The sequence below is a fragment of the Canis lupus genome, chromosome 28 (assembly GCF_003254725.2).
Source record: "Canis lupus dingo isolate Sandy chromosome 28, ASM325472v2, whole genome shotgun sequence".
Taxonomy (NCBI): domain Eukaryota; kingdom Metazoa; phylum Chordata; class Mammalia; order Carnivora; family Canidae; genus Canis; species Canis lupus.
In genome coordinates, this window is record NC_064270.1 from 1,089,290 (window position 1) to 1,112,653 (window position 23,364).

The following is a 23,364-nucleotide window of genomic DNA, read 5'->3' on the forward strand; positions in this document are numbered from 1 at the left end:
TTAAAGAGTTTTAAGAAATTTTAAAAGGAAAAGGTAAATTACTAAGAGACTTTGTCAGGTCAATCCCACTTGCTTTTCTGATAGGTTTACTAGTGGGGATCATGAAAAAGTCATGGATATCTCAAAGCTGGCTTTTTAATAGAGAACTGACAGTCACTAGCAGGGGCCATGTGGGCTAGATGGAAAAATATGGTCAAGACAAAAGACCAAATGGTAAAATGAAATTTCCCAGAGCCGTCAACAAAAAGTACAGGTAGATAATTAACTACTCATAAAATATTGGCCAATACGATAAGGTGAGCAAAAACAATGAGATATCAATTTGCAGGCATCCTTGAGAAGCAACTGAAAAAAAAGCTGTATTAAAAAAAAATTATTTTGATGGAATTTTGATGGAATATAAAAAATAGTGAAAGGTAATAAAGGGGAAAGGAGAAAAAAATGAGTGGGAAATATCAGAAAGGGAGACAGAACATGAGAGACTCCTAACTCTGGGAAATGAACTAGGGGTGGTGTAAGGGGAGGTGGGATGGGGGGTGGGGGTGACTGGGTGACGGGCACTAAGGGGGGCACTTGATGGGATGAGCACTGGGTGTTATTCTATATGTTGGCAAATTGAACACCAATAAAAAATAAATTTATAAAAAAAAATGATACCTTACTATGTTGCCAAATGCAAGTCAACAAACTTTCTATACATCAGTAATAACCAATTTAAAAAGAGATGTGTGTGTGTGTGTGTGTGCGCGCGCGCGCCTGTAGGGAGATAGGATAGATCCTACTTACAAGTATACGATACCTAGAAATATACATAATAAAAAATGTTCAAGACTCATGTTAAGGTATCTTTTACTGAAAGATTTTTAAAAAATCACTCTGCACGCATGAAGAAACATAGCAGTTCTATGGATAGGAACATTTAAGATCATAAAGACATTGGGTGCCTGGGTGGCTAAGTCAGTTAAACATCCGACTCTTGACTTCAGCTCAGGTCATGATCTCATGGTCTTCAGATCCAGCCCTGCATTAGGCTCCATGCTGAGAGTGGAGCCTGCCTGCCTCTCTCTCTTTCTCTCTCTCTCTCTCTGAAATGAAATGAAATGGAATGGATGGAATGGAATGGAATGGAATGGAATGGAATGGAATGAAATGAAATAAAAAATTGGGGGGCAGCCCCGGTGGCTCAGCGGTTTAGCACTGCCTTCAGCCAGGGTGTGATCCTGGAGACCCAGGATCAAGTCCCACGTTGGGCTCCCTGCATGGAGCCTGCTTCTTCCTCTGCCTGTGTCTCTGCCCCTCTCTCTCTCTCTCTGGTCTCTCATGAATAAATAAATAAAATCTTTAAAAAAATTTTTTTTAATTTTGCTTATGACAATGTAGCATTTCAAAACAGGAAAATTTTATCTGTTCAATAGATAATGTAGGGACAACAAGATAGCCATTCAGAAACAAAAAGTTAATTATCCCACACCTTGTATAAAAATTGATTCCAAAAGATAAAGGAGTAAAACTTTCTTTTACTTTGAAAATCTTTGAAAATATTTTTAAAAATACAGAAAATACTTTTATAAGCTTGGGTGGGAAATACTTTCCTAGATAATATATGAAATCAAGGTACCATGTGCAATTTATTGAATAAATTACCTCTCAAAAAAATACAACTGAGAAAAGAAATACCATAAATCGGGAAAAAAAAAAAAAAAACAGCAAATCTGACAACATAAATATCCTGAAAATGTAAAATATCTATTTGGCAAAAAAATAAAAATAAATAAAGTGTAAAGATAAGTAATAAACAGGAAGAAAATTGTGTACCATACATAACAGGTAAAGAATTAATGTTCAGGGATCCCTGGGTGGCGCAGCGGTTTGGCGCCTGCCTTTGGCCCAGGGCGCGATCCTGGAGACCCGGGATCGAATCCCACGTCGGGCTCCCGGTGCATGGAGCCTGCTTCTCCCTCTGCCTGTGTCTCTGCCTCTCTCTCTCTCTCTCTCTCTCTCTGACTATCATAAATAAATAAAAATTAAAAAAAAGAATTAATGTTCAGAAAAAAAATATATATATATATTAAAAAGACAGCATCCCATTGAAAAACAGGCAAAGGTTAGGTACAGGCAAATTTTTTTAAAGATTTATTTATTTATTTATTTTTAGAGAAGAGATAGAGCATGCACAAGCAGGAGGGGCAGAAGGAGAGGGAGAGAGAGAATCCCAAGTGGACTCCATACTGAGTGCAGAGTCCAACACAGGGCTGGACCCTACAATCCAGAGACCATGACTTAAGCCAAAACCAAGACTCATATGCTCCATGACTGACCCAGATGCCCTGACAGAAACTGATTTTCTAATCAGTCAATAAATATGACTATATGTTCAATCTCACAAATAATTTTATATAATAATTGAAATTGAATTGTATTGAATAATTGAAATTAACACAACAATGAAATATTATTTTTCCTATCACTGGGATAAATCATGAAAAAGATTAATAATATCCATTGGTAACGAGGCTTCAGGGAAATAGACACTATCATGCAATGATGGCCAGACGTATAAATTCGTAAAATCTTTTTGGAGAGCATACAAGCATTGTCTATTAAAATTTTAAATATACATAGCCTTAAGCCCAGCAATTCTCTTTCCAGGAATCTAACCAACAGAAATACTTGATAATGTGTAGAAATATGTTCACTAAAGCACTTGTGTTAATGAAAAATTGGAAGTTTCATACGACCTCATCACTAGCGGAATGATGGCATGCAATTTGATGTTGCCTGGCTATGTAATATCAGTTACAGAAAAGTATAAATAATATCCCCAATGATACTCATAAGGCATGAAGTGTAGTGTTAGAATATACGTCCCCAAATGCCCACAGAAGAGGGACCTGATGGTTGTAAACCACATCATTGATGATGATTACCTTTCGGGATGGCAGTGCAACTGAGAATGTTAGGATAGATCTCTGAGGACTAGCAAAGAAGTCCTCAGGAAAGAAGGATAGATAAGGGCCTCAAATAAAATGTACAATTGTAATAGGCCAAGGGAAAGAGGGGTGACTTCTCCCAAAGAAGGTGACATTATCCACCAAGTCTCACCTACCTCCAAGTATCAATCACAAGAAATGCTATCAGAGCTTTTCATTCATTCATCAAGTACTTAATGAGAGTCAACCATATACTAGACATTCATAGTCCTCCTCCTCTTTCTCCTCCTCCTCATCATCATCTCCAGAAAGTCTATATTACATAGACCAATCCGTGGAAAAAGGGCATTTTCAATGCTGGTAGGAATATAAAGTCATAAATTCTAAAGGTCACCTCCTCAAACTATCAATCTAAATTATTTCAGTCATTAAATTGAATATATCTTTGGACCCAGCAATCTGAGTTGCAGGACTTTATTCTAAAGGCAGAGACATTTGTGGAGATTTATTGGCAAGAATTTCAAACAACCTAACTGTCCAATAACAGTAACTGAAAAGATAAATTATGATACGTCCACACCATGGAACGCCAGCCTGTCATTAAAATTATGTGATGGAAGCATATTTGACAACATGGGAAGATGTGCACACTCTAGTAACATGAGAAAAGCCAGTCAGAAAATAGTACTTATGGTTATGAGTGGAATTAGGTTTTTAATTTTTATTTGCATACAAGTGATTGGAAGGATCTACTTTAAAACGTTTAGTTATACCTGTGTGGAGATATTACAAGCCATTTTATTTTCTTCTTTAAATCCCTTCCGTATTTCTTCACATAGTCTCTACTCAAACTATTATTTTTGCAATAGAAAACAGCCAACATGGCGAGACCAGGCCAAACTGCTGTGACACTTGCTCTGTGCCAGCAACCACCCCATCAGTATACAGCGCGAGTCAACTTCCTTTTGCAGCAGTGAGATGAGAAGACACCATGTGTCAACCTTTCTTTTTGGGAGTTCACAGTGGAAGACCAGCAATTTCATCTCACATTAAGAACAATGCAAGGAGGGATCCCTGGGTGGCGCAGCGGTTTGGCGCCTGCCTTTGGCCCAGGGCGCGATCCTGGAGACTCGGGATCGAATCCCACGTCGGGCTCCCGGTGCATGGAGCCTGCTTCTCCCTCTGCCTATGTCTCTGCCTCTCTCTCTCTCTCTCTCTCTCTCTGTGACTATCATGAATAAATAAATAAAAATCTTTAAAAAAAAAAAAAAAAAAAAAGAACAATGCAAGGAGAGTGCAAGACCATCCACGGTCAAGGGCAGAGGATGGGCGAAGTGTTAAAAACAATCCCGAGAAAATTTCCCCTCTCCTCTGTTAAGGCTTGAGAAGCCTCCAGGAAGAAGAACAAAGTAAGTACCTTAGAAAAGAAGGGCTCTGGGGCCCAGAGAAGAAAAGGCACTCACTCCAAAATTCTCACTTCTGAGAATTGCTAATCAGTGTTATAACCCAAAAGTATTTGCCCATAGAACTTTCCATTGTGTTTGTTTCTGTTCTGGTTTTCTTTTTTTTTTTTTTTTAAGTTTTTTTTTTTTTTTTAATTATTTTATTTATGATAGTCACAGAGAGAGAGAGAGAGAGAGAGAGAGAGGCAGAGACACAGGCAGAGGGAGAAGCAGGCTCCATGCACTGGGAGCCCGATGTGGGATTCGATCCCGGGTCTCCAGGATCACGCCCTGGGCCAAAGGCAGGCGCCAAACCGCTGCGCCACCCAGGGATCCCTCTGGTTTTCCATATAACAATTATGAACATGAAGTGAAGATTTAGGAAAACAAAGCCCCTGGAAATGAGCAAGGGAAAGGGCCTGGGGAAAGGCATCCCAGGAGGCTGGAGCCTCAAGCCTGTTCCCCTCCTTGCCCAGAAGGACAGTGAGCCAAGCTGCTGCATGCTCCACCCCACCCCCCCACCCCCCCACCCCCCCCCACCCCACCCCCCCACCCCCACCCCCCCCCCCCCCCCCCCCCCCCCCGCGCAAGCCTGGGGCAGACCTGTTCTAAGCTAAACAAGCCAGTCTGCTTTCAGGGCATTTATTTGGAGTTACCTTTTCTTAACCCTCCTAGTGTAGTCTCCCTTGAAGCCTACATAGAATGTTCTAGAAGGCATGGTCATCACTTCCTAAGGTTTCCAATCATCCCGTCAGAAAACCACAGCCCTGCTCAGAGGCTGAGCCAGTGTGAGGAGCAGGAGGCTCTGAGGCAGAGCAGATGCAGCCAGGGAGGCCCAGATCTGTTGTGAGATTACAACCACTTCCAGAGCATGTATGGAGTGAGCATCAGACAGACAGATAGAGATAGTGGTAAAAGGAAGAAGAAAAGAGTAAGTGAAGGGAAGGGGAGGGTGGAGGGGAAGAATCAGAAACGGGAAAACCAAGCAATGGAAGGAAAAGGAGAGGAAGAAGAGAAAGGAGGTTAAGAGAAGAGAGGGGGAAGAGGAGGCAGGAAGGGAGGTGGGGGGAGGAGAGGGGAGGTCGGGAGAGGAGAGTCCATGGTTCCAGTGAAATCTTATGAACCACTTCAGGTTCCCCAAGGAGCAAGTACCTAAATAAACATTCTAGAAGGAACTCAGCTTCACCCAATGAAAGTAGATTCACATTAAATAGTACACTAGATGACTGCATTTGAATGCAGGGAACCTTTTCATCTGTTCTAATTGGCACAGAGTCCTCACAACCGAGAGATGTAGTGTGCAGTTTCAGAATATACTGTGACATACAAATAAAAAGGACACATACACGATTTTATGTTTCAGAGCCGAGTGATATTCAGAGTGGATTCCCTCCTCAGCCCTTGGTCATTTGATGCATTTTTCTGTTTTCTGGGCCAAAAGATATATTTATACTAATAGTCATTTGTTTTCTTAAATGAATTTGCTCTGGGAGAAAAAGTGCACATTTCAGATAATACATCATTCTGCGCTTAAGAACATTATAACGAGGGGATCCCTGGGTGGCGCAGCGGTTTAGCGCCTGCCTTTGGCCCAGGGCGCGATCCTGGAGACCCGGGATCGAGTCCCACGTCGGGCTCCCGGTGCATGGAGTCTGCTTCTCCCTCTGCCTATGTCTCTGCCTCTCTCTCTCTCTCTCTCTCTCTCTCTCTATGTGACTATCATAAATAAATAAAAATTTAAAAAAAAAAAAAAAAAAAAAAAGAACATTATAACGAGCAAACTCCAAAGGCAAATAAAGTTGCACTGACCACTATCTACATAAATTATCTACCTTAACATATCCTTTACTCATGCAGGATATTAAAAATACCCTTTCTCCTTCCATCAAAAAAAAAAAAAAAAACCCACCTCTTCACAACTGAGTTTTATCCCTTCAAAAAAAGCTTATCAAAACAACATCACTAATGCCTTTAATACTATATTACATGTATGTAATAAAATTAGATTCTTTTCTCACACGTGGGACCGTTAGCTTTACTTTGTGATCCTCTTTATCTTCTACCAGACCAAATTCAAGTTCAAAGCAATCAAAAATGTAATAGCACACAATAGCAAGTCTTATCAAAACTGTAGAATATTTGTGATAAAAAACAGCAACTCTTGAATGTGGCTCTTGGTAGCTAAGATGTTTCAGAACATGGCCCATGCTTCCTATCTTTCACCAGGAAGGGAGGGTTACCTCTGGTCCTCTGCCCAATTTCAGATGAATTTCTCAAGTGAGATGTTGCCTAAGGCTTGGATCAGTTTCTCTGGGCAACAGATCAGAGCTACTAGCCTGCCCTGCTCTGAGGCCTGGAAACTGTTATCAGGACCTCCCGACGCATGCTTCCTCCCGTGGATGCCCAGCATCCCCCAGCCAAAACCACCACGGCTAAGCACACACACAGCCAGTCCAGTCTTTGAGACATGAAGGTTTCACCCAGGGCCAAGTTGGGCAGGATGGGGCCAGACACTTGCTCCTTCCTCTCTTACTTCTGTATTAGCCCCAGTGTCCAAGATCTAGCCTCATGCTCGCAGCCTGGTTCACATGGCTGTGGCCCACAGAGGCCATGAAGATGCATTCAAGCCCAGCAGAGCCATCTGGAGGCCCCTATGTCACCAATTAGAGGGAGGACCACTCATCTGTCCCCCCTTCTCTCCCCAAATTGCAGAAATGCCCTTACCTCTCATTTCTGTCGCTGATGATCCATTGGACCAGGCAGTCCACTTATTCCTGTACTTGCTGATTTCCTGGACTTTACAGACGTAATGCCCTTGATCTGTTGGCTGGAGGGTCAAAACAGAGAGTGTGTAGAGTGCTCCCTGCCTCTCCTCGAGGAGGCACAGCCTCTGTCGGAAGGCACTGCGGCTGTAATTCCCATAATACTGCACCACCCGGAGCTTGGTCATCTTAACCATCAAGGCCTCCTGGGAGTTGGGGCTTGCGAAGAACCAGCGCACAGCCAGCAAGCTGTCCTTCCGTCTCTTCTGGGAGACATGGCAAAGAAGAGTGGCATTCTCCCCCTCCAGGTAGTCAACCACAGGCCCTGGGGACACGGTGACATTGAGGGCCCCACACACCTCTGCAGAGGGAAAAGGAAGGAAGCAAATGAGCTGCCTTTCCCCAGCAGGACACACAGTGCGTCTTTTCTCCAGGAGCCATCTATATTGCCACCTGATACCCTCCACGCTCACTCTGTGCCTTTGTGGTGAACAGGAGGACTCCTTCTGGAGCATGGCAGAGATAGGGGGTTTCCGTGGGCTCCGATGTCCTCAGCCATGAGACAGTCTCATTGACATGAGATGCCACTGACCACCTGGCCCAGACATCATTAAAAAAATTTTTGATTAGTTGCTGACTCTTAAAATTCAGACAATTTCACATAAAGGTTTGGATTTGGGATACCTCTTAAAAATCTCCAATCCACATCCCATCCACCAGCTGCCTCTCAGGATACACTCCGATCACTTTCATCACCTGCCTGAGTCAGCAATGCTGTGGGTCCGGGAGTTGCTCTTCCAAGCCCCTCGCCCTGTCTCAGCTATTTCAGCTGGCACAGTATCAATGCTGGTCAGACAGGCACTGAACTAGTTAGTACCAAGTTGCTGGAACAACAGAGGTTTCTCAGTTCCTTGCTCTAAGTCTTTTGTGGGCTCCCGATCCATGGTCTCAGAGCTACAGTGCAGGGATAAAGAATGAAGGAACCCAGGAACAGGGTTCCTCCCCCCGCCACCACCACCCATAACCCAAAAGATGCTCCAAAATCCCAGACCTGGTCTACTACTTCCTGTACTTTGTTTTCTTAGTTAGATCCACCCCATCAGCTGCCCCTCCTGAACTGCCATTGTATCTCCAAGCTGACCTTGGAGGGAGCCACCCCAACATCCACCTGGACCAGCCAGACCAGTAGACCTCACACAGAGCCCTTCCTCCGTGGAGACCCAATAATACATGGTGACTCCAGCGACTGAGCAGTGTGGCCATCCTGCCCCAGAGTCCACCGGTGGAGTCACCAGCTGGCAGGCAGAGCCCAGAAAGGATGTTTCACACAGGACACCCGGAACCTGACAGCAGGGCTATCTTCACACCAGGTCCCACGTCCTCACCCTGCCCTGCCAACTGCCCAGCAGCAAGCACCGTCCCCTGCCTGCCCTGCACAGGCAGGGGTCCCTGGGGTCATCTCAAGCCAGTTTTCAACCCCAAATGTCACCTCTGGTCACATGATGAAGGGGCTTGGGTCCTGATGTGAGGGTCACCAAAAGCTCTGAACTCTGGCCAGTGTTGCAGGTAGGCAAGGAGGAAGGATGAAAAAGAGATCAAGAAAGATTTGAACCCTCCACTGTGAAGAGACAGCAAGCCAACAAGGTGAGGCGCTGTGTCTGTTGGGGTGGGAAACACTCTTCACTGTAAAAATCCAGGCAAGAAGTTCATCCTCTCATATGGCTTCCACTTTTGAGTTAATAAACTAAATAATTTCAGAGATATGACTTACAGGTCACTTTCCTCTAATTTACTTTCTCATCTTTCAGAGGCCAGACCCACCTGAATACTCCAGGACACTCCAAGATCCTTTACCCAACTTAATCACATCCATAGAGGACCTTCTGCCACACAAGGGATCATTCACAGGTTCCAGGAATTAGGACACAGACATTTTGGGGGGGCCACCTCACTTTTACCACATCATGAGAATCTTTTGTTACCTTAAAAAACAGATGGGTGTAAATTCACAAGAAAGAGGTTGGTGCTGGGGCTGGACTCTCCTCATGGAAAAGAATAAGATCGTCTATGCCTGCAGCCACAGAGGACAAACCCATTCTAGGGAGATACTCGGGGGAGGAAGAGCATTAGCAGCCAAGGGAAAGTGCACAATCTCTGGGAATAATCTCACTGTGACAGAAATGGCTCATGTAGGACAGAAGAGGAAGACCCGCCCCCACCCCCCACTGTCTCCCATCTGGCCCATCTGCCCTACACCTTACCCGTTCACCATATTCAATTAGTCCAAGTCCACCCCCCACTGCTAAGGCCCTGTCTGCAGCCCCCATGGGCCACACACACAGGGCACCAGGCTGACCCACTTCAACAGCTGCCCGGGCACTGACAGGCAGAGAGCAGCAGAGAGCGGCAGCTGGCATCCAGAGTTGAAGCCCAGCTCTCCCTGCCCCCAAGGATCCCCCAGTGGAGTCGAGGGGAGAACCGGGAAAGGCAGGAAATTAAAACAATATGGGTGGGATGAGAGAGCCCAGACCCCACACTCCAGTCTCCTCCTATTAACGTCGTGTGAAGGAGGGATTATTTATAGTGTCTAAAACCAGGAGAATGTGCCAAGTGCTCAGTCTCCATGGGAGGCCAGATTCCATCCTGGAGGCAAACTAGTAACCCTTCTACTTCTGCAGTTCAGACCAGGAGTTGGCAGCCCCTGTGAAAGCCAATGGACTGAGCCATCTGCCTAAAATGACCCCTCCTTTTCTCTTTACTGGTGCGCCTCTCTGCCTTCATTTAGCCCTATATTCTCTTACAGAGGGTCGGCACATGCTTCTCCCACCAAAGTGCAAAGACCCTTGTTATGGGCTGAATTGTCCCCCTGAATTCCTGTGTTGGAAGCCCGAGTCCCCACTCCTCAGAATCTGACTGTATTTCGAGATAGGACCTTTACAGAGGTGATTAAGTTCAAAGGAAGCTATTAGAGAGCACCTTGATCCAACACGTCTGGAGTCCTGATAAGAGGAACATGGGGCACAGACATGTGCCCTCAAGGAGGGAAGCCCATGTGAGGACACAGGGGGAAGGTGGCCATCTGCCAGCCAAACGGGGTCCCTCAGAAGAAAACAATCCTCCCAACAACACCTTGATCCCAACACCTCCAGGACTGTGAGAAAGAAATGTTTGTGGTATAAGCCCCCAGTCTATGGAAATTTGTGATGACAATCCTAGCAAGTCAATACAACCTTGAAGGCTTGTAGGTTCACAGGAAGGCTTGTTTGGGCACTCCACCTGTCTAGATATTTACACCCACTTTCAACTCAAAGATACTGGTGGAGGATGACTGAAACTCATGGCCAAAGGCCCCTTGGGGTCTAAAGCTTTGCCAGAGAACACAGGCCCTCAGGGGTCCCCAGGCCTGCAATGAGACTTCCCTGAAAGTCAGATGTTCCCAGCAGCACCCTTTCCTTGACCCTGGAGATGGTGAGTTTAAACCCAGCAAGCATAGTTCCCATTCATGCATGGGGAGGGAGGCGAAAGGATGCAGGCAGAGGTTCCCATGCCTACTAGATGTCAGCTGAGCTGGATATTTAGATAAGTACTAGAAAAGAAAAATCATGCAGCATCTGCCTCCCCACAGTTAGCAGGCCCCCGATGGCTCAGCAGAGATAAGAGCAGTGGGAATCAGGATGGGGGAAGTAAGGACAACACCAATGTATGGAGTCAGGTTGACCAGAAGGCAGTGCCCGGAGGAGTCCAGACCTTTCCCTCCGGGTCTGTCTAAATGACAGAGTACGTACCCACCCTGAAGCACAAAGGGGAAGCCAAGCAAACACGAGCCAAGCCAGCTAAAGACAGGGGAGGATGGGTGTCACCCTCCAGACAGGGCAGTCTCCCCTCTCCTGGCCTAGGAGGGAGAATTGTCAAAGAGTCATTCATGCCCAGAGAAGAACTGAACTTCTTGCTTTGTGACCCAGCTCTGCAGGGAATGGAGGTGGGAGGTAGACTCCCCAGCCCCCCAGCCCAGGCCCCCCTGCACTCAGAGTTCCTATGTCCTCCAGCTTACATCCCAGCCTATGCTTTGTCCACTCAATCACTTAACAAATGCTTGCTGAGGAATAGCTAAGTGCCAGGCACTACACGAAGAAGACAGCATTCCTAACTTCATGGAGCTGAGAGGCCAGTGGGCCAGGTGGCCAGTCATGGTGGGGGATAAGGACACAGGAGTGACAACCATCAGTGTCACATGCAGCAGAAAAAAGGTGCAAGGCTTTTAAAAAATTCCGGGCAAAATCCTGATCTAGCCTGTGGGATCAGGGAAGAAGGAAACTCTGGGGAAGTGACCATAAGCTAAAGGCTGAGTTGAAGTTAAAATTCAGGAGAGTGGCAAAGAATGTCCTCCCTGAGAGAGAGAGGGGTGCCACCTGCGCAAAGAGCCTGAGGCACGAGGAAGCTGGTACGGGCTGGACAGAGAACGTACAACGTCCTCTGGTGAGGTGTACCACTCAGTGGTCCAGAAAGCCACCAGGCCTACCAGCAGGAGGGGACTTTCCACCCCAACAAGGACTCCCCCAAGGCTAACTCTTAAAAGAGGAATATGACAACATAGGCAGGGAAGACACTGAACCAAATAGAGTAAACGGGATTCAGGCAGCAAGGAATCCTATTCTTTCAACAAGCACATGGCCCCCTATGGTCCAGGCCTTCCCAGTGGCTTGGTGGGGCTGGGCAGAGGGCCAGGGGGATGGTGTTCAATAGAGCAGGGCTAGAAACCTGGTGCTATTAAGTGTGAGGTTCTGAGAGCCTCAGTTTCCTCATCTAAAAAGTTGGAAGATGATGCCTGGCAAGGTGAGCGTAGGCTCCAAGGAGGAAACAGCTTTCAAATACTGACGCTTGTGTGTAAGGTCTGAAAGCTGGGCAGGGGAGGAGGCCAACAGAAAGTGACACATATGCTGACCCGTGAGCAGGGTGGGCTTCTTGGGTGTATGATCCGCAGTCATCCAGGGCCCTACATGTACTTGGAGGAGCCTGCCACTTGGCTCAATCTCTGCTGTCACTCTCTTGAAATTTTTGAATCAAGGAGCTCCCTTTTTTATTTTGTACCAGATCCCACAAATTATGTGGCTGTTCTGCCTATAGGTGAACATTAAATTCTCATGGCTAGGACTTATGGGGTCTAACCCTCTTGCTCCCATTTGGATACTGTCATGAGAAGGACTAACACAGCTCTGAATACAGCTTCAAAGAAAATCCCTGTTACCCAAGAGTGTACAACCTACTCATCTAGTACGGAGCCTCTGCCTCTCTCTAGCACTCACCCTGAAATGGGGGAGGGCACTTTCCAGTTGCAGGGGAGTGTGGGACTTCTAACAACAAGGTGTCCACCTTGCCTGGGACGCAGAGGTGCATATGGCTGCCACCAGTGTGCTAGTGGTTCTGTGCCCCATGCTCCTTCTCTGTCCTGAAGAAACTGCTCCCACTCAGATCAATCCTCGTTGCTGTCCTGAATTTTATGTCATTAACTCCAATTCAGCCTCTGCTCCTGGTCACTTCCCTAGGGTCTCTTTCCTCCTGGGTGCCACCCAGCCAGAAGTTTCTGCGTTTATAAAGAATTCAGGGATCCAAGGGTGGCGCAGCGGTTTAGCGCCTGCCTTTGGCCCAGGGCGCGATCCTGGAGACCCGGGATCGAATCCCACATCGGGCTCTCGGTGCATGGAGCCTGCTTCTCCCTCTGCCTATGTCTCTGCCTCTCTCTCTGTGACTATCGTAAATAAATAAAAATTAAAAAAAAAAAAAAGAATTCAAATTGTGGGTGCCAATCAGTAGCAAAATCATTCATATCAAAAAGATAGTCTGAATTCCTGACATATATCTCTGAACAAAATGCAATTGTGTTATTTATACACCTGTGGCACTAGGAGCCCATATTTATCAAGCACCACACAGAGGAGCTACCAGACCCAGCCTCTGGGGTGCTGCATTCATGTTAAAAGCCTGTCACCTGAAGTAGCTCTCAGCCAGGACAAACACAGGACCCTGACCAATGATAAAGGCTAGCACTGGCTGGGGGTGGACTCTATGCCAAGCATTATTCTAAGTACCTTAGGTTTATTTTCCCAACTGACCCTCATACTATGTTTATCCTCATTTTACAGAGAAGAGGGCTGCCACACAGAGAGGCTGAGCCCACAGCTCAAGCTTACACAGAACATGGCAGAGCTGGAATCTGAACACAAGCCTTCTGGCTTCAAAAGCAACTCTCAATCACCACGCTGGACCATGGTTTAGCTTTTAGTAAATATTTTGTCCCTCGGTTTCCTTTCCTGTAAAGTGAGGGGCTGGACCAGGTAACCGCTAAGGTCCCACACTGCCCCCAAATCAAGAAGTAGGAAAGTGCAGCAGACCTACATTAAAAAGCAGCTAGGCTAGGCCTGCCCTGGGGGACTGTGGTGAGGCGTCATGGGTGAAGCACTCAGCAGACAGTGGCACAGGGTGAGTGCCACACAAGCAGGGCTGTCAGGATTATCCACAGCATGGCCTTGGGCACAGCCAGGGTAGACTGTAAAGGAGCCTGAATTGCAGCTGTCAAGCCTCCAGGAGTCTCCTGAAAATATAAGAATTCCTTGACACCCCCCTCTCCCCCCCCCAAAGTCACTCTCTGCGGGTGCCCTCATTGATAGCAGCTGTGATTAGGAGGTGGTCTGGGAGCCTGGGAGGGGATGAGGACCCCTGTGCCCCTTTGCATCCTGTTGGCGGCTGGCTACTCCACGCAAGCCACCAGAGCTGTCCTGTCCAAACCTCCAGTCACTGGCAGCCAAGACATTGAAAGGTATGACAAAAGCATTTCTCACAGCACCGATTTCAGATTCACCAGAAACCCTGCTGCACTGGTAGCCGGGGGACAGAGGGTGAACTTCTTCCTGCTTTGTGATCCAAGTTCCTCCTCCTCGGCCTCTGATCTACACTGGTTCAGATGGCAGCTCCACCACTTGGTAGCTGGGTCACCCCTGGCAAATCACTTCACTGTGAGCATCAGCTTCCTTATTTACAAGACGCAACTTAGATGGGAGAAGCACAATCTGGAGCCAGGCTCTCTGGGTTCAAATCCCTCCTCCACAACGTACAAGCCTTGTGATTTAAGGCAAGTCGATTCCAGGGCCTGAGCCCCAGTTTTCTCATTTCTAAAATGGGATACTCACAACACGGCGTCCAGAGGGTACCGGCGAGTTAATGTTTGCAAGGCACCCGGACGCACACATTTTGCTCTTGTCGCGAGCGCAGCCTTGTTGTGATTAGGGGAGATCATGTGCAGCACCGTGCGAGGCACCCAAGGAGTAGAAGAGCCACCGAGGTAGTCGGTATCGACTATTACTAGGAGCAGGGGCTTCTCAGCTCTGGGCGGGCGGGCGGGGCTCCCGGGGGCCGAGGGAGACGCGGCTCGGGAGCAGAGAGCCGGCGGTCCAGGCGGACGCGGTCCCAAGGCTCGGCCGCAGGCCAGACCCGGCCCCTCCCGCCCGGCCGGCGACCCGCGAGGACAGGAGAGGAGGACGGGAGGACGGAGAGGACGGCGGGCGAGGGGAGAAGCCGGCCCGGCCACCCGCAAGGACACGAAGCAGCCACAAGGCCGGCGCAGCCCGCTTCCACCCCGCCCCAAGGCCCGGCCCCGGGGCGCCGCCGCTGTGCCGAGGGTCCGCGGAGTCCCCCGGCCCCGGCCCCGGCCCCCAGGCGCGGCCTCCCCGGCGCGGGCTGCCCCTGCCCCACCCGCGCGCCCGGCCTCGCCGCGCTTACCCGGGGCCGGAGCCCGCGCCAGCAGCACGGCCGCCGCCAGCGCCACGAGCCGCATCTCCCCGCCGCCGCCCCGCGCTGTGACGCCCGCACTCGCCCGGCCCCCGCCCCCGCCCGGCCCCGGCCCCGGCCCCGGCCCCCGCCCCGCGCCGCCCCGGCCCGGCCCCGGCCCCGGCCCCCGCCCCGCCCCCGCCCCGCCCCCGCCCCGCCCGCGCTGGCCCGGGGCTGCCTGGTGCCGCGCGCGTGCCCGGGGGCGGGGGGGGGGGGGGCCGCGAGGTGCCCTCCCGGCCGCCTGCGGGCGGCTCCTTGTCAACGTCCCCGTTTCACAGGCGGGAAGACTGAGGTTCTGAGACCGGTTCGCGGGCCCCGGGGAATGCACAGCCGCAGTGGGCTTCGCGGTCGCTCTGCGCCCGAGGTCACTGCCCAGGGGAAGGCTGCTTGGAGTTTGGGCCTTGGGGCCGGTGGGCACCAAACCCAGTGGCTGCGGGGCCTGGGGCTAACCTGCTGCCCAGCGGCCCCCGCCAGCCCTCCACGGCGACCTTTGTGAGCCAAGGAGCAGCCAGAGGAGAAAAAGCCCCGCTCTGCTGCCCTGAACCGGGTGTGGAGGGATGTCAGGGATGAGCTGGAAAAGCTTGGAAAACTGAGAGGGCTCACACAGGCGAGCTCGGAGCGCGTGGACACTAGGGTCCCCTTAGCCACAGCCTGGGAGAAGTACTTTGCTCCGTGTTACTGAGTCCCGGCGCTGTAAGACTCTGGGACAGTTCCTTAACTTCCATGTGCTTCCGTTTCCTCCATCTGTACAATGGGGGGAAAGAAACATCCATTGTGGGGTGTTTAAGACCAAATGAGACAGCTCCAGGTAGGGCACAGCCCCTGGCCCCTGGCCCATGAATGGCAGCCTTCATTAGGATCATGGTTTACAGGTAAGGAAGCCTACACAGAGGGCGGGAGGAGTGACCAAGCCACTCAACGCACGTCACTGTGAGCCGAATACCAGTCTCTTTGCCATGGTTCTTAACTTGGAGACTGAGTCTCACTAATGTGTTGGTCCGGGGTCTCTAGCTCGAGAACAGTATATATTAGCTATATTCTCTGTGTCTGTCGGGGGAAAAGGGGAGTCCTGCTTGGGAGTGGGTCCCTGCAGAAGCAAGAGAACAGGGTCCCCATCTCTTCCCCTCTAAGAGCAGAGGAGGCTTGGGGAAGGCATGGAGAGAGAGGTGGTGGTGCCCCCTGGTGCTGAGCCACCGGGCCTGTCCCAGAGGGACCATCCATCCCTGCAGCCCAGACCAGTGGGTGCAAGCTTTTGTGGAGTCTCCAAATCCCAGGTACTTCCTGGGGTCCCTGGTCCCTATAGGGCTCTTCTCACTGGGAGACCATGCCGTAGGGTGGGCCCCTGCCATGACTTGGCGGACCATCAAGGTAGCCAGGCTGGAGGGAGCAGCCAGGACTGCTAAGAGGACCTGAGGAGTCTGTAGTGAGCTGGCTGCAAGGTCTCTAGGTCTGAAGACAAGGACAAGAACCCGTGTCAGTCTGGATCCTACAACACAAACATTCCTAGAAGACTTCCAGACCAGAGCTTGGAAATCACTTTGCATGTGTAACCAGCTAAGCCTCATACCCCATCTCTGTGAGGTCCCAGGCTCCATTTCTCAGATTAGTGAGCTCAGGCTCAAAGAGGACCACAGTCCCACCCAGGGTTCTGTGGGCTCCTGAGTGTCTGACATGGGACGTTGGATTTGTGCAGAAGAAGAGCATTGGTTCTTAAAGCCAACCAGCACCTGATCCTAGATAACAGTGTGGGTCCTTGGGCAATGTAACCTCTCTGAACTTCATTTTCCAGATGAGAGTGATGTATATAAAATAGCCTGTCAGCAGGACTGTCCAGCATGTGGACAAGGAGCTCAGGAGGTGGCAGGCCTGTTTGGTGTCTGCGTGATCTCACCTCACACTCTGTGCTTGCAGTTTGCTCTTCTGGTTGGTGGAAAGCAGAAGGGACACCTTAACATATGGTGGCCACACTTGAAGGAACCAACTCCTGCTGTGATCATTGTATCCTTTCTAAGTATCCAGTCTCTCCCTACAGGACTGAGTGGACATTCAGCCCAGGATTAGACCTAAGTGCCCACCCTCTGCTCAGCTTTCCCTGGTGCTTGCTGGAGATTCAGGGCTGAAAAGTGTTTTTCTTGTGCTTCTAATGATATATGACGCTGTTTTGTTTTCAACTGTGTGCTCTCTCAGTACTTTTCAGTTTCCCAAATAATCTACTAGACCATCTTGGTAAGACCTTTGCTGCATGGCACAGGAATGGGAAAATACAGCCACTCCCCAAGGGAGAAACAGCCGGTGACCCAGAGGAGACTCTATTTCAGCTTGCTCTGGATTGCAGTAGCAAAGACCTTCACCCTGCCATCTACCCACTTGTTCACAAGCTTAAGATCATTTGAAAATCCTCTATTGACTTATTTGCCCATCCCTTGGCTCTATCAGGTCTGTGTTCTGAATTAGAAAAATAATAAAGTCAATTATTAGTTTTTTAGTTACCTCTTGTAAAAATCCCTGTCTGGAGTTTCTGGATGAGGGTTCAGACTATTCTAAAGTTGATCCAGGTCCCTGTGGACAATGGGTGACATAGAAGCCCTACTCAACTAATCTGGACTCCATCAGGCACCACCCAAAGAATCTTAGAAATCTGAACTCCTTCAAAATAACTGTGTTCTGCTATGACATAGTGGGCTGGTGAGTGGAGGTCTTCTTTCTTCTTTCAATATGCAGTTGTCTGCTAAAATCTGGGTCTGACATGAGAGTATGGCATGGTTCAGGACTCAGCTTGATTTTGTGTACAGCAAATATAACCCTAAACTAAAAGCACCAAGGAAAAGTAAACACCCTCTTCTAAGGTGTTCGGCAGATTTCTGGGTTGTTCCTTCTGTCTGGATTTATACGACATTTATACGTCATTTTTGAGATCTCTTCCATACTGCTCACAAGCACTTTACCACAGAATCCAATCAGTTACACACTTGAATTATCACGGAGAGAGGGTGAACAAAGAGTGGACTCTGGATAAAAAAGGGCTTCAGCTCTGACTCATGGGGTTGGGGGGAGGGTATGAAAGAAGGGATCATAGTTACAGAGGATATGTCCATCTAAGCAGAAGGAAAAGCCATGAGCTAGCCGATGGTGGAACTGCCATGAGACCTGCACAGCTGGGAAAGAGATGTGAGGTGCACTGGGTGTTCCCTAAAGGGAGGGAATGTGAAGCTGTAAGCCTGACAGTAGATCTAGATAGAAATAGCTTCTCCAAACCAACCTCACTGGTGACCATGATAAACTGGGATCATTCCATGATCTTAGGAGTGACTGTGAGCTTTATGCTAGGGACTCTGGAGGAAAGGAGGAATAAAGAAATAAATGTGTTGTCTATATCACTGACCACAATGGAGGCCATGTCCACTTCCTCTTCCTAGTCATACTGGAAACATTCACATAAAGGTAGCCAGCCCTTGAACTGAACCTGAAAGGACACTGGGAGAGTGCTGAAAGAAGACAGTGAGTGGCTTATTTCAGTCAAGGGAACGATGTGTGTCAAAGCAGAGAGGCTAAAGGACACAGGACTTTCAAGTTTCATGGGTAGCTTTGGGGGACCTAGAAGACCAGCTGCGTCTGGGAAGTGAGATGTGGCTAGAGAGACAGACAGACACAAAGCTCTTAGAGGTCCCCTCATTTCAGACCCAAGTGTTTGTACTTCATCTCAAAAGTGGCAAGTAACACTGAAGGAAGGGAGAAATCATGGGGGTCTCCTAAGAATCACAGAGCAAGGGACCACTAGAAGAAGAGCAGGCTTGGAGGAAGGGGCTATATGGAGCCTAGTATGTCCAATACCATGGACAGAAGATCTACAAGAAATGTTGAATGCTGAAAGGGTCTGTAACTGAGGGTAGAGCCAGAGAAAGACAACTGATTCATCTTCAAGCCTACGTGGGATGCCTTGGGAATAAATACCACTGCCCAGGGTAAATTCTCTCAGATGAGGTGAGGGCTGAGTACTGAGCCCTTGGACATCCAATCCTACACAGTGCACAACACATGGTATGTCATTGATCATTATTCCGTGGGTGCATCTGTGGATTAGCAAAGAGAAAGAAAGGAAGGGTGCATGAGCTTGCTTGAGCCACCATAACAAGATACCACAGAGTGGGTAGCATTAGATAACAGACATTTTATTCTTTACAGTTCTGAAGGCTAGAAGTTGGAGATCAAGGTGTGGATGTCATTGGTTTCTTCTGAGGTCTCTCTCTCCCTGCCTTGTACATAGCCATCTTCTCCCAGTGTCTCTCCATGGTCTCCCCTCTGTGTGTGTGTGTCTGTGTCCAACTTCCTCTCCTTATAAGGACACCAGTCATATTGGACTGGACTCATCCTAATTACCTTATTTGAACTTAATTACCTCTTAAAGACCCTATCTTCAAATATAGTCACTTTCCAAGGTACTAGGGTTTAGGACTTCAACGTATGAATTTTAGGAAGACACAATTTAGCCCATAACAGAAAGAAAGGGGAGAGGGAAAGGGGGAGCACAGGGAAGGCAGATTATTCTTTGAGAGAGCAGCCAAAGAGGGAGCTGATGAGGGAGGCTGGCAAACCAGAGATGGGGATGGGAAGCCAGCAGACTGCTGTTCTGTCCCCCTAGAGGCCTGATCTCTGAGGTTATCAGAGAGGCAACTATCCCAAAACAAAAGGCAAAGGAGTACCAAGAAAAATCCCTAATCTTCTTCTGCTGACCTGGAAATGAAAAAACAGTAATCTGGGAAGATATACCTCTGTGGCACATCCTAGTGTTTCTAAATAAGAGACTTTACCAGGCCAGGAGGGGATCTGGAGCTGGGAGCAGCTTTCTTGCAGAACCCTGTCAAGAGGTGCAACTACAGTTGGCACTGGGGGGCTGGGCTGTGATCTGCTGCCCTACAATGCAAGGGACAGTCCTGTGCTGGGGGTAACAGTCCACACAAAATGCTGGTGGTGCCCCCACCAGGAAACTGAGAGACAGGATGAACAGAAGTCAATGAAGCAGTCCTCTGGGGCAACCGATGCCTTCTGGGCTTTTGTAAGAAGAATGGTTTACAAGGTTTAGAGTCATGTCCAAGTACAAAATGGCTATTGATTGTCTTACCCCAACTCCAGGTCAGCATGCTGCTTGTCACCTATCCTACATGCTGTTCTCAGATTAGGCATCTGCAAGCTGAGGCTCCCACTGCCAGCCTGGCTTTCCCCTCATACCTACTCTTCTTCTGCAGAGGGGTGCTCTTTCCTTCTAGAATCAGTGGGGCCAGCTGAGCTCTGCTCTTAGCTACCCTCAGTCTCGATGGACAGCAAACAGGAAAATCAGATTCAGACTGCTTAGATTCCTCCCAAACACTGGCTCAAACAGAGTGTCAGGGCTGGCCAAGGGGGAGGCCAGGCTGACAGCTCCAGGAGCCCAGGCAGCTGCTGGGCAAAAGCTCTGGTCTCCATCTCAGGCAGGCCAGGTTGCTCCTCTCAGCCTTCCTGGCTGGAAGAGGGCATGATGCAAGGAGCTAGTCCTTTGTGCAGCAACTACAATCGGAGGCAGAGAAAGCTGAGGCTACCCACTAAGCGAGAAGACATCCCATGTTATCTACACTTTGACTCCCCTACCTGCACACACACACACACACACACACACACACACACACCAGCCCACACATGGATGGACGAGGAATGAGACGTCTCCAGAGTACATTTCCCTCCTGCTGGCACTAAGCCCTCATCAGGTAAGTGCTAACATATGCCTCCACTTCTCTTTCACAGCCCCACCCACACCCCATTTCCACCCCCTCAGGGACTTTCTCTGACCCTGTAGCAAACTGATGGATTAATTCACCCTGATACTGTCTTACTCTATGAGCTTTGCAAGGATATTATTTTTGCAGTACAGAAGGAAAAATGTTAAGTCAACGAATGGCTCTCTGATGATGAAATTGCTGAATTCACCACCAGCCCCTCAGAAGAGATTGTGGGGAGAAGGGGTGAGGTCTCTGGAGGGAAGAAAACCCTCTTTCTCCTGTTCATGAGGGTAGCTTTTGTTCTAGAAATGCAGAGACCCAGTCCTAGCTCAGCGTGGGATGTCTGGAATAATTGCTCCTCGAGGGCACAGGTAAACTTCTAATCTTTCAAGATTCTCAGCACATCCAGGTCCTCAGTGTTTCTGTGCTCAGCTCATTTGCTGGTCATCCATCACCTTTTCCAGGAAGTTTTCCAAGCCCCCAGAGTCTAGTAGGTCTTCTCTTTTATATGGTTTCATATACAAACCTCTATATGCAGCATCACTGATACTTAAGTAAATGACCCTGTCCAATCCCCAAGGCCAGATGCTGGCTCTCACTCATCCGTGTCCCTCTTCCTTGAGCCCAGGCCTTGTGCATGGGGGAAGTAATGGGTGAACGTCTGTGGAATGAAGGATGTTCTATGTAAGTGCGTTCAGGCTGTTTTTCTCCTGGGAAAAACATGAGCAACCCCAGGGCTTTCACTCTTCCTAATAGAGTTCTTGAAATTTCAGGAAGATCTAGAAAAAAATTTTAAAGCCCATGGATAATCTGGATACCTTATCAACCCCGGTGGCACCTGAGTCCTATGCCCTTGTTTGCATTTAGGCTGGCAATCAAGGTGACCTCAAGTGGATGACTTTATGCATCCATAGTGTCCAGCCTGTGGCAGTGAGGACCCATCTCCCACAGAGGAATTGGCCTCCCCTTGAGTCCCATATTCACTCTGGAGGCAAGCGGGTTTTACTAATACTAAGCTCAATGGTCACATAAAATTAATGCTGTTAATTTGAGTTTTATGGCTGTTGTAATTGTGTTTGTATTTATAAATTTGTGTTTATTTTATACTTGTAAACAACTATCAATTTGAATGTTTACATGGAAGTAAAGCAATTTCAGCAGCAATAATTGAAGTCAACATGAGCATGTTGAAGAATGTTCTGTGCTTTGTAAGGATGGTACTCAAGTTTGAGAAACACAGTTATGGGGTATTCTCACTCACTCCCTTTTCCTGGGTGAGCGCTGGGAGTGGCTGCAGGAAGGCTGGAAGCAGGGCCCCAACTAGGCTTTGAGCCTCACCCCTGGACCTTCTCTTCAGGTCCTTGTGCTCTGCTCCAACCCAGGTTCAGCATGGCCCAGGGCAGAGCAATATGTACCATGCACATGCACATACACACTAAAAAACTCATACCCACATGAATGGATGCATGTACACACAGGGTCTGGCTTCTGGTGCCAGGCTTTGAGCTCTCGATGTAGCATTTTCATGAACTGCTTATTCCATCTTCCCTACAGCTCAGCACATCCAGGTCCCCATTTTCCCTATGCTCAGATCATCTGCTGGTGGGGCCTTAGCTTGGGTCTCACTGGGACCCATCAGAAGCATAGCAGAAAATCAGACAAAACACACTGTGCTGTCTTCACTAATCCTCACACCAATGTGCAAGCATACACCAGATTCCTTCTGCAAAACCCTCTGACAGAGGCCCAAAGCACACTGAGTCCTCGGGGCCAGTAGGCCACTCAGTGTTTGTCACAAGTCAGTAGGTTTTGTCCTCAAATTTGTTTATGACACTCCGAGTATTTAAGTCAACAAACATTGATTGAGCACTTACTGTGTGCTTGCTCTCCTAAGAACCTGGGACCAGGAGGCTCCCTACTGGAAACTTGGACCTTGCTGGCTGCTGCCTTTCTACCTCTGTCTCCTCCTCTTCAGCATCTGCCTAGGGCTTTATTTCCTAGGGCTGCAAGATACTGCAGATTTTCTCATGGTTCTGGAGGCCAGAAGTCTGAGATCAAAGTGCCCGTAGGACCGGTTTTTCTGGGGCTCTCTGCTTAGCTTGTAAATGACCGTCTTCTCCCTGTGTCTTCTTCACATGGTCTTCCATCTGTGTTTTAATCCCCTCTTTTTATAAGACTATAGTCATATTGGATTAAAATCTAACCTTGTGACTTCATTTTACCTTAATTACCTCTTTAAAGACTTTATCTCCAAATAAGATCACATCCTGAGGTACTAGGGGTTAGGACTTCAACATGTGAATTTGAGAGGTACACAATTCAGACCGTAATAGCATCCATCACCAAGCACTTCAGACCCTGCTGACTCCCACCCTAATGGGTTCCACCGTCTTTGATGGAACATTCATCTTTCCCCACCAGCCTCCTACCTGGACCCCCTTTGTGATGTCACATTCCCCAGTCAATTTATTCCTTAATACCTGGCATTCCTCTCTCTCAACCCTTCTGTCTTCCTTCCCCCAACTTCCTTTTTTCTTCATCCTCCCACACAACCTTCTGGTCTCCCTTCAGGGCCTTTGTTTTCTTTCCCAGCTTCACTGTCATTACTCTTCAGCTGAGCTCCCACCTTGGTTCTCTCTCAAGATCTCCTTCTCACTCA

General features: G+C 48.5%; 1 protein-coding gene across 12 annotated transcripts in view; it reads right to left on the reverse strand.

The window, feature by feature from the left end:
* VSTM4 (V-set and transmembrane domain containing 4) overlaps nt 1-14,997 on the reverse strand; it is a 109,945-nt gene extending 94,948 nt beyond the window's left edge. For 11 of the 12 annotated variants that reach the window (XR_004810062.2, XR_004810061.2, XM_049103147.1 and 8 more), the window contains exons 1-2: nt 14,908-14,996; nt 7,097-7,495 (exon numbers count right to left, since the gene is read on the reverse strand). Coding sequence is in view for 10 of the 12 variants with exons in the window: in XM_049103147.1 (XP_048959104.1) it covers nt 7,097-7,495; nt 14,908-14,962 (454 nt within the window). In the remaining 2 variants the exon portion in view is untranslated. Of the gene's footprint in view, nt 1-7,096; nt 7,496-14,907 lie in introns of all 12 variants that reach the window. The other variant, XM_035707771.2, reaches the window with a different exon arrangement.
* Between the last annotated feature and the right edge of the window lie 8,367 nt (nt 14,998-23,364).